General features: G+C 31.7%; 1 protein-coding gene across 1 annotated transcript; it reads left to right on the top strand.

Moving 5' to 3' along the window:
* Positions 1-3,613, top strand: LOC145954462 (ethylene-responsive transcription factor 3-like). The gene is made up of 5 exons (XM_083068694.1): positions 1-899; positions 1,323-1,504; positions 1,577-1,654; positions 2,810-2,889; positions 3,176-3,613. The coding sequence occupies exon 1, from the start codon at positions 352-354 to the stop codon at positions 721-723; it is 372 nt and encodes a 123-aa protein (XP_082924820.1). The 5' UTR covers positions 1-351; the 3' UTR covers positions 724-899; positions 1,323-1,504; positions 1,577-1,654; positions 2,810-2,889; positions 3,176-3,613.
* Positions 3,614-11,113: the final 7,500 nt, after the last annotated feature.

The following is an 11,113-nucleotide window of genomic DNA, read 5'->3' as shown; positions in this document are numbered from 1 at the left end:
ATAAATAAGGGGAAGAAATGGAGTGTAAAAACTAAAAACCCTACTCATTCATTCCGCTCCGCAATCGCGAACCCTAACCCCTTCTCCCTCCAAACAAACACCAACCCCCTCCTCCTCTCCCTCTCTTCAAATCCCCAAACCTCCTCCTCCAACCCCCGCTTCCCCAACTCCCTCCTCCACTCCTACACCGTCGTTGCTGCCTCTCCCTCTGACTCCCTTGCCTTCCTCTGCCACATCACCCAAACCCATTCCTCTTGTCCTGATGGTTCTTGTAGAAGAGCAATAAACCTACCGTCCTGGTGGTTCTTGCTCTTCCTCCCAACAACCACTCTCTGCACCCTCCACACCCAGATGCACCGAGGGAGAGCCGTCGCCGCCCACCACCACCCTCTGCCCAAGGAGACGCGCTTTCACGGCGTCAAGAAGCGCCCCTGGGGTCGCTTCGCAGTCGAGATTCGAGATCCCTGGAAGAAGTCGCTCGTCTGGCTCGACACCTTCGATTCCACCGAGGATGCTGCCCCGTCCTACGACAACACCGCCCCATCCTTTCGCGGGCCTGAGTCCGACCAGATTCCCCTCTACCAGGCCCACGGCTTCTCCAAGTTCGAGCCCGTGGTCCAGGTGAACCGGCCCACCACCAGCGGCATGAGCAGCACCGTGGAGTCCTTCAGCGGGCCTAGGGTTCCATTTTTCTTATTAGCTTCTGCAAAGTCTTATTTTTAATGTATGCATAAACTAGTTTTAGCTTATAGAGCTTCTTCAACTTGTAAGCTGATTAATTTGCCTTCATTCACAGGCATTTGAGAGTAGAGCTGCTTGAAGGGGTGGTGGCATATCATACTGGGCAGTTGGAGAAATCAAGAAAAGCATTGGGATTTGCAAGAGCAAAATTTGTCCAGGTGTGATTAAAGTATTATAGCATATTTTGAAAAATTAATTGGGTAGAAGAAAGAAAGTCAAAATTTTATGCTTCTGTTCTATTTTTTGGTCTCCATGTTTCATTGCTATGGTTATTGGTCGCTGTGACATATAACATAGTCTTACAAGATGCACTTCAATGAGATAAAGATCAACTCAAGCTCAAGCTCCTATAACATTCAGAATTCAGCATTACTAATTTTAAATTTTAAAGACACCACTACCGGTAGATATTGAAAATCCCTCTGGCTTCAGGTTTTTTGAAATAGACTGTGTTTTTTTTTTGTATGCCCCCTACACCCTTTTTATCTTTCAAAGAAGGAAGAGAAAGAACTTAACTGTCCAGCCAAATAGACATTTTGTACTTTTCTCCTCTTGTAATCAATGTCTTGTTTTTGTTGCAGCTGCAAGTGCCAGATGAAGCCCTATCACTTGTTATGAGCATGGGGTTCTTTGAACTTGATGCAAAAAGAGCATTGCGAATGAACAATCAAGATGTTGGGAGTGCCATTGATTTTTTTGTTGAGGAAAAGGTGAAGAAATTACAAAAAAAGGAGGAGGATATTCAGCGAAGAAATGAAATTAAGTGAGTGATACTTAATTAATGTTTATTAACATTATTTATTTTAGTTACTCTTTCTAAATAGCTTGCTTCCAGGGAACAAAAGCGTTATGGGATGACACCTTTAAAAAAAGCTGTAGATCTAGAGAGATTGAAGGAATTGGTCTCTATTGCGTAAGTGTTATTTTTGTGTTGTATTGTCTAGTATTGATATTTGGTGCAGTAAAGAGGCTACTTCTTTGTACTTAATGCAAGTACCTATGCTATAGCACTTATAATTAATTTATTTTGTTCATGCGTAGCTTCTATCCTCTAGCGTTGCATGCATACATGCAATTCTAACATGAAGAATTCATTATAACCCAAGTGGTTGTGACATTGCTGGGTTGTAACCTTTAATTCTAGATAAAATATGTAATAAAGGCTTGGTGGGTTGAGTTTCATGAAAATTAATTGAATCAACCTTGTGCTACACTGAATATAAGTAAACCCTACACACAACTTTACGCTTCTTTATGAGCCAAAATGTATAGGACCCTGCAATCACATAATGAAATTGAAATGCCAACCACTTGAACTATTTATGTTTCAGCACCCAAGGGTTACTATCCAACTTTAAACAGAACTGAAAATCATTATTTAAATCCACCAAATCAATTTGGATTTGGGAATTCCCTGGAGAAACATTTTTTGAACTTCGTTGGTGGTGAATTTTTGTCTTCCTGCAACATCTCGTAGAGAAGTTATTTAGGAAATAAAACATATGTTGTTGTTTACTTCTGTCCTGATTTAAATTAAGCTATACATATATTTTTTAAAATATTTAAAAAAATCCATTCTCTAATAAATACATGCTAAACTTTATGTGATAACATGAACAAAGAATGAAGTGGTCCTTTTCTCTATACCCGTCTCTGTTTGGGAAATTTTTATAATAAAAGTAGAGTTCCTCGAATTTCATAACTCCTAACCCATAAGAATACCCAAAATTTCTCTACATTTCTTTTTTTTTGACTCCTAGCTTCTGTGCCATGGTGCCAGTTGTAAGACTCATAACAAATAGTTTTGGAGACTTTCTAATGTGGAACTTACTGTGAAATTATTTACCATGAATGAAGAATAACTACTTGAAATGGTAATTGTGCATAATATATTGGCTTACATTCTACACCAAAATAAAAAAAAAAAAAAAAAAAATTGGCTTACATAATCATTCCAAGTGGTTGTGTTTGTTCTTGGTTTTCAATATTGTTTCGTAGTTTCTTCCAATGGATCAGTGTATCTGCAAGAGAATAGTACTATTTGCTTTTGACTAGTTCATTTACGCAGATGGAAGCATATGCTTGGACATTTTACAAAATCAATGGAGCCCAATTTATGATGTAGCTGCAATACTTACCTCAATTCAGGTCCTAGTTATCCTCTATCTTTTGACATTGCTTTAAGACTATTAATGTTGGCATTGAATTTATGCTTCTGTGAAGTTATGAAAGAGCTCATATGGCCTTATTTTTTATAACTTCATTGTTTTGTAATGTCAGATTTTTTCCTTCTTAAATAGAAAACCATAAGAATTTATTGTATTCATTTTTAATTCCATCACTCAACAAATTAGTAAGCATTTTGATAGAATGCATTTTTTTTGCATTGTTCTGAATATTTTCTGTTCACATGAAACTGGATTTCCTATTGCAGTCGTTGCTTTGCGACCCAAATCCTAACTCTCCAGCAAATTCAGAAGCAGCTCGGATGTTTAGTGAAAACAAATGTGAATACAACAGAAGAGTAAGAGAGATTAACAAAATATTTGTTAATAAATCCTTATATTATAAATCACTTTTTTCTTAATTGTGAAAACATTTTTATTATATTCTCTTGCTCTTTTTGTATCTGACCTTGGCTTTGATTGTCATTTTTATTTCATCAACCTAGTCTAATGTGCTAATGAGTTATATTGTGTGTGGGTTTCGTATTGGCAGCATCAACAAATGACCAGGAAGTTTTTAGTTTCTGTTATGATGATAGATTTTGTCATGGTTTTGAAGAAGTGTTGGAACGGTACAGGGAATTGGTCCCTCAATTAAAGCTTGCATGTATTGAAACATTAGCCAAACTTCATTTCCATTTTATTTTCCCTGTAATTCATATCAGCTCTCTGCTTATGCTTTTTTCCCTGAGAAGTGATTTTATTAATATTTCTAACCAGGTAAAACTATTTATAAAGATTGGTGTGGAAAGGTAAGTTACCTACGGAAATTTCCGTAGATAAGTTACCTACGGAAGTAGATAAGTTACCTACGGAAATTTCCATAGATAAACGCATCCGTAGATAAATTCCGTAGCTAAACGCATTCGTAGATAAATTCTATATCCGTAGATAAAATCCGTAGATAACGTTATCTACGGAAAATTTTCCGTAGATAACGTTATCTACGACCTTATTATCTACGGATTTTTTTCCGTAGATAATCCGTAGATAATTATCAGTTATCTACGGATTTTCATCATTATCTACGGATTTTTTCCGTAGATAATGTTGATTTTTCTTGTAGTGATAGTGCACATAAACGATTTATTGTATTGACTTATTATGTTATGCATAATTATGACATGTATATGTTATACACCAAGTGAGATGTTTTCACTCCTAATTTTTTTGTGTTGTTTTTATTTTTTGGTTTTGTTGTAGGTAATCTTTAACATAATGTTGAGGATGTTGGTGATGTGACTTCATCCTTACTAATAGGTTATGTTCTGATAGGATGTGACATCAAGACTTAATTAAGAGTTTATTTCTATTTGTTACATTTTGAGACAATCATTATTTTAATATAATTTTTGTTAGTTTTGTTGTTTTAGCTTGAGATAAGATGTAATGCTTTCCATGTTGAACACGATGTTTTTATTTATGACAAGTATTGTTATTTTATTATTATTATTATTATTATTATTATTATGGTATGTGAAGTAGAATGTGTCGCATTACACGTGATAAATTCAACTCATTTATGATCAAGTTGGATTTGACAAAAAAAAAATTACATAATTCTAATCCAAATATATTTTTTATCGAATTAGATAACAAGATTAGTCAAACTTAACTCAAATTGATCTGTGAACATCCCTATGGTCACTACATCTAAGGTATCATCTACTTTGGATCTTAGTGAGTCATCACAATTTTATCTTAAAAAAATATTTTGATGAAGTAAAAAAAAAAAAATATGCTTATAATAAACTACTATATTGATTTCAACTCTTAAGTGATGTGAGAATTATAAGTGATATCAAACAAATATATTTCTTACATTTATTTTATAATTTCAGTCTAACACAATTAATTTTATTCGCTAAATCAATGATTACCAAAATTATTAGCAAAATTTTATACGTGATTTATATTGTGAATGAATTTTTTTTTATATTTTTTATGAATTTATTATCGGACACAAATCTTTGTATTTCTTGAAGCTAGAAAATAGTATTTAGATACATGCTACCGCTATAAATATCCACTTTAAGGTTTAGTTCTCTTTAATTTCACTTAAAGAATTAGGATTCTTAAATAGGAATAGATGTTTAATTGACTAAGAAAGTGAAATTTAAATAAATTAGACAAAATTAGAAATTGAATTGAATGAGCACTCATTAAAAATTCAAGATGAAATTCAATGAAGTTTAACCCCCAACATTTTTCTCAATTACATCAACTTCTTTCTTTGCATTCTTGTTTTCTTAACTTTGAAAGAAAATGCAAAATATTATATATATATATATATATATATATATATATATATTAAATTTAATTACCATTTTCTTCCCTCACAAAAGATAAATTAAAAAAAATGACAGGTTGTGAAAATTTTCTATAAATGTTTTTTCATTATAAAAAACAACTAAAAAATATTTTTATTAAAGAATATTCCTCCTTGTCTTTTATATAAAAAATAAATGGTACACTTTTTTTTGTCGTCTTAATTATAAGAAATAAATATCTACTTTAATACAAAAAAAAATTGTCATACAATGACATACTCTATAATAACATAATATTTGTTATTAAAAAATACCTTTATATACACTATAAATATTACATTGAGTCTCGTGTGATATACATCATATGTATACATGAAAAATTGGCAAATACATATGTATATATATTAGCGCTAAATGCATGTTGAAGTCTGTGTCCATTGAATTATGAGCGTAAATGTGTATTGGTGTGATGAATATTGTTGTGAATCGTTATTGATCTTGTTATCCTATCTTGTTATTGATATACATATATATTCTTGTTGTCATATTTTTTGTGTGTGGATATCTGGCTTTGTTCTTGTTGGCGTTCTGGGCAAGCGCACCCAAGTCTCTGTAGTATAATAAAAGGTTGTCGATCCTTAGGGACTTGTGAAGTAGATCTTGCTTTCTATTAGACTAATTGCTACTTGTTGATTTGAGCTTTGAATATTCACAAATGTTAAGTAATTGATATGAACGGTAAATTAAAATAAAGTGAATAGAACCAAATTAAATTTAAAAAGCAATTGGGATTAAATTTCATCAATCTCTCTCTCCTATGTATTCTTAATGATTCTTGCAAATAATTTCATTATTCATTACCATTGAGTTCTCTATGTTCATTCTGAACTAATTCCTTGACACCAGAAATTCTAAGATATTTAATTCAATGAATGATTCCTCACTTCATCTAGTTAAACATCTCACATTAAGAATCAGAACTTATTGCAACTATCAATTCCGAAACCATTTCTAGCTTTCAAAACTAATAGGTGATTCGTTTCGAAACTAGATTCAGAAGACGTTTTCCAACCAAGTTCTAAATCCAAGATCAATGATAAAAGATCAGTTTATCAAAGCATTAAGAACAAAATCCAAATCACTGGCACTGAATAATAGATGTAATATATATATATATATATATATATATATATGAATCAAAAAGGAATACATAGGAGTTCGATGACTACATTTAATCCCAACCAAAGAGCTTTAGCTCTCCATAGTAGAAGAGCTCACAAGACGAAAATAGCAAAAAGAAAGGTAGAAGAAAGAGATTGATCCTAAGAACTCTGTTCCCACGAGCCCTAGGGTGTTGCGTTTTGTGTATCTTCCTCTGTTCTCCCTTCGTAACATCTTTGATGCTCTTTTTCTCTTTTTTTGGCTCTTTTATATGTGCTGGAATTAAAACAGAGCCGGCAGGAGAGAGAAGAAACCGCTCAACGCCTGGGAAACGAATGAGCAGATTGGAGACTCCTTCATCATAAAGAAATTCGAAGGGTTGAGCCCTTTTGATTCGCTGAGCGCCTGGGAGACTCCTTCATCCTTAAGTATTCCAAAAGGATGAGCCCTTTAATCCGTTGAGCGCCTTAGAGGCCAAGATTGCTCCATCTTCAGTGGCCAAATCGCTCAGCCCTTTTGAGGCACTAAGCCCTTTTTCCTCTACTCCACTTAGGTTGCTTGTGGCCTTAAAAGTGTTCAGCCCTTTAAAAGGGATAAGTCGTTTGCTTCTAGGAACTTCTTCTTGTTCCAATCTCCAAAATCTACAAAACAAAGGGAAATTTTGATCATAAGAATCATCACTCCATTCAATCAGTTCAATTAAAGGCCCTTTTTTTATTCCATTTGTATTTGCCATAATTTTATCATTATATTTTAAAAAAAAAATTGTGCTAGATAAGTGCCATAACTCAATATTTTCATTAGACAAATTTGACACTTATCAATTCTGCGTTTTGAGTTAGAGTGAGGTGTTTTTCACTATGTTTTCTGTATTTTTTTGTATATTTGTTGTTGTAGGTGAGACACATTATGAGATCGATGACATTGGAGATGAGACTTAGACCTTGTCTTGGATTCATGCTCTCATAAAATGTAATATTAAAATTTAGTTAGGATTTGATTTCTGATATATGTTCATGTTTAAGATAACTATTACACTAGTACAAAAGACCCTTTTTACGTCGGTTATTTAGGGGTTTTTACGTCAGGAAAACGTCCGACGTAGAAGCGGGAGACGTAAAATTTACGTCGGGGGTCAAAAACCGACGTAAATTTACGTCGGACATACCCAGGTCCGACGTAAAAAATCGTAAAAATTTTTAAAAAAAAAAAAGAAAAATGAATGCAGCAGAACGGCCCGTTCTGCTTGGAGAACGGCCCGTTCTCCTTGCAGAACGGGGCATTCTGTTTGGAGAACGGCCCATACTGCTTGGAGAACGGGCCGTTCTCCTTGCAGAACGGCCCGTTCTGCTTCCCAGAAATCGCTTTTCTTCTGCGTTTTCCTCCCAGAAATCGCTTTTCTTCCCAGAATCGCTTCTCTTCTCTGTTCTCCTCAGGCTTGGCTTCAGCCACTGGTTGTTCCTACTCAAAATATATAAAGAAACACACATAATAAGTTCAAAATACACATTTAGTCGTATGAACGCAAACTGCTTGTTTTTGTCGTATGAACGGAGACTGAATGATAGAAAAATTATAAGGAAGGAAGGACCGAAGGAGTAGGAGGCGGAGGGATTTACACAACGAAGAGGAAGAGGGTTTACAGAGAAAAAAATGAAAAGTGAATGCGCGCGGTGTGCCTCGCGCTCTCTTATTCAAATTTGCGTCTTTTTTACGTCGGACCTGGTAGGGTGCGACGTAAATTGGACTTTTTACGTCGCACCTGGGAAGGTGCGACGTAGATTGGACTTTTTACGTCGGACCTTACCAGGTGCGACGTAAAAAAGTTCGCAAAAATTACAAAAATGCCACCGCATTTTTTTTACGTCGGATTTTCGTATTTCCGACGTAAAAGGGGTGACGTAATATACTTATTTTCTACTAGTGTTAGTTTCTATTAATGTTATTTTTAATAAACACTTATATTGACTTTATGTTTTCAATTAACATATTATGTAATATCCTCTAACTGAACTTACGTTATTTATATGGTTATGAACTCTTTTCTATTTAATTTTAAATATTATACTTATGAAATAAAGGGTATCACAAACCATAGACTAAAGAAATACGACTGTTTTGTGGTGTTCATACACGTAGTCTTTTTACATGTGATAATGTGGGCTCATGGGCAAACCAAAGTTTACATCATAAAGATTACCCCCTCCTAGTTGCAATTATTTGGTGACTTGACAATGGAGAAATAACTTTGTCTTTCATTTTGTTTGTGTTAAGCCCAAAACCAACTAATACAAGAGCTGAATGGGTAGCTCCGAATCACCCCTTAATAAAGTTAAACGTTGATAGGAGCTTTGTCCCTAACTCAGGTGGTGTTTTGCTACCTCTATGGACCACTTTCTCGTAGCTTTCTTTTCCGTCTTTTTGATTCATTATGTTACCAAAAAAAAATCCTTTTCCTGTTAAACAAAATTCTTATAAATATTATATAAAAAAAAAAAAAAAAGTTCTTGAAATGCTCTCTTGTTAACAAAACTTTATAATAAACTAAACACTCTTATATATTCATATAAAATAGCCATTCTCATTTATATATTTACTTATAGAGTGATTATAATTTAGAATACTAAAATATTTCTAAAATTAGAAGTTGCGTCATTTACTCTTTTAATGTATTTAAACGAAGACGAGCGGAGTGGTATCTTTAATATTTGTGACACCAAATAATAATTACAATATAACATGATCCACGGTAGTTTGGTTACAATATAATAGAATCTTTTCATTTTATTCTTTTTTCATTTTGAAATCTAAACAGGGATTTAAAGGCTACTAAAAAATGAGATCGTGTCACCGATGTGATTATTAGTTATTTATCACATATATACTATAATATATTAATATTCTTTCTGTACGAAGCAAAAATATTGTTTTTCTACAATGAGATTTTTAAGAGATATATTTGGAGATATAAATTCATCTTATTATCAAATAATCATGGCAGCAGACAATTAATATTATTTTGTATATATCCAAGCTTTGGTTCTTTAGAGATTTTATATACAGAGAGGCAGATTTCGTGATTTCTTATAAGTTCATATTCTAGCACAGATAGTATCTCAGTTTTTTTATTCCGGATTTTTAGAGATTTTATATTTGGAGAGGTAGATTTCGTAATTTATTATACCTTCACATTCTAGCACACAGATAATAAGTTAGTTTTTTATTCTGGATTTTTCTAGGATTGTGTTCTGTACTTCAAGCAACCTGTCACTTGTTAAATGATTTTTGAGGGTTTACAAATTGATGCAATATATTATCTATTAAGTTTTAATCACACCTTGTTTAATATTTTTAGGCTACACGTGTTTATTTTAAATATAAAAAAATATATTAAAATACTAAATTGTTTATTAATTTATATGTTTATTATTACTTTTTTATCACGGATGATATTTATTGTCATGTATTTCTTTTATTATGATAAACAATATTAACAGTTTTATTTTTAGTATATGGTTTAAAATAAAATATTTGAAATATAATTATACTCAGTTTATCAAACATTTTATTCAAAATTACTTAATTTTAAAAATTAAACACGTAAAATTATATAATTAAAAAAACTAAAATTGCAAATTAAATATTATAAGAAATCAAAATTACAATTAATCCAAAAAAAAATCACTTTCCACATCAATATCATATCAGAATTTATATATGTCGGATAACAATTAACTAATAATACTCAATGGATTATAAAAGAAAACTAATAGATTAAAATCTCTTAATTGTAAACATTATATGAGTTTAAATCACTTGGTTAATAAAACCAAAATGTAAATTGAAAATTATAATTAAAAAAATAAAAATAATTAAGAAAAAGAAGAGTAATCTAAATTCAATTATTTAAATATATATTTTGTATGTGTAAAAGGGCAATGATTAATGGGAGGTTTAAAAGTGTAAATGATAGGATTTTGGCTGGCAAACTAAGTCAAGGTTGTCAATAATCTACATTTAAGTGAAAAGATGGAACCTTTACCTTCACTCATGTTACAAGCAGAGCACACATCGTAGTTTGTACACATGCTAGGAATACAAGAAGCCAACGTACACTTCAAGGTTAACTCATAATAATATGCTTGGACCTTTTGAGGAAAATGTATTATTGCATATATATGCAGCATATCTATGACCTTGTATGGAGTGTCTCTTATAGTTTACCTGAAAAAGTATATAATTGTATTCAAAAATTATTATTATCATTATTTCTTTTTAATATATGTTTATGATTGTTATACATAAAACATAATAGATTTTCTTATTTTTCGTATAATAATTTTAATATTTTTTTATTGTACTCTATTTCATATTATTTGTTCCTTAATGAATACATATTAATTATTAATGTATAAATTAATTATAAGTTAGATAAAATATGAAGATATAATTGATAAAAAAAAATATAATTAATATAACCTTAAATTTTAAAAATGACAGATAAATAAAAATAAAGTTTTACTTCTCTCTATATATAATTTAATTATTTATTTATGATATTTCAGCGTTAGCTTTTCCAAAGGAAATGATACTTCACCCCTTGTGTTTATATAAATCATATTGGATAAGAAATTTAAATGAGGAACTTAATTTAAATAATTGAAAAATTAGATGTACTAACTATGAAAAATTGTAAATAAAAATATGAAAACACTA

The sequence above is a fragment of the Cajanus cajan genome, chromosome 2 (genome assembly GCF_000230855.2).
Source record: "Cajanus cajan strain Asha chromosome 2, NIPB_CcT2T_4, whole genome shotgun sequence".
Classification (NCBI taxonomy): domain Eukaryota; kingdom Viridiplantae; phylum Streptophyta; class Magnoliopsida; order Fabales; family Fabaceae; genus Cajanus; species Cajanus cajan.
The sequence above is the reverse complement of the archived record's forward strand: the minus strand, read 5'-3'. Positions and strand labels throughout refer to the sequence as shown.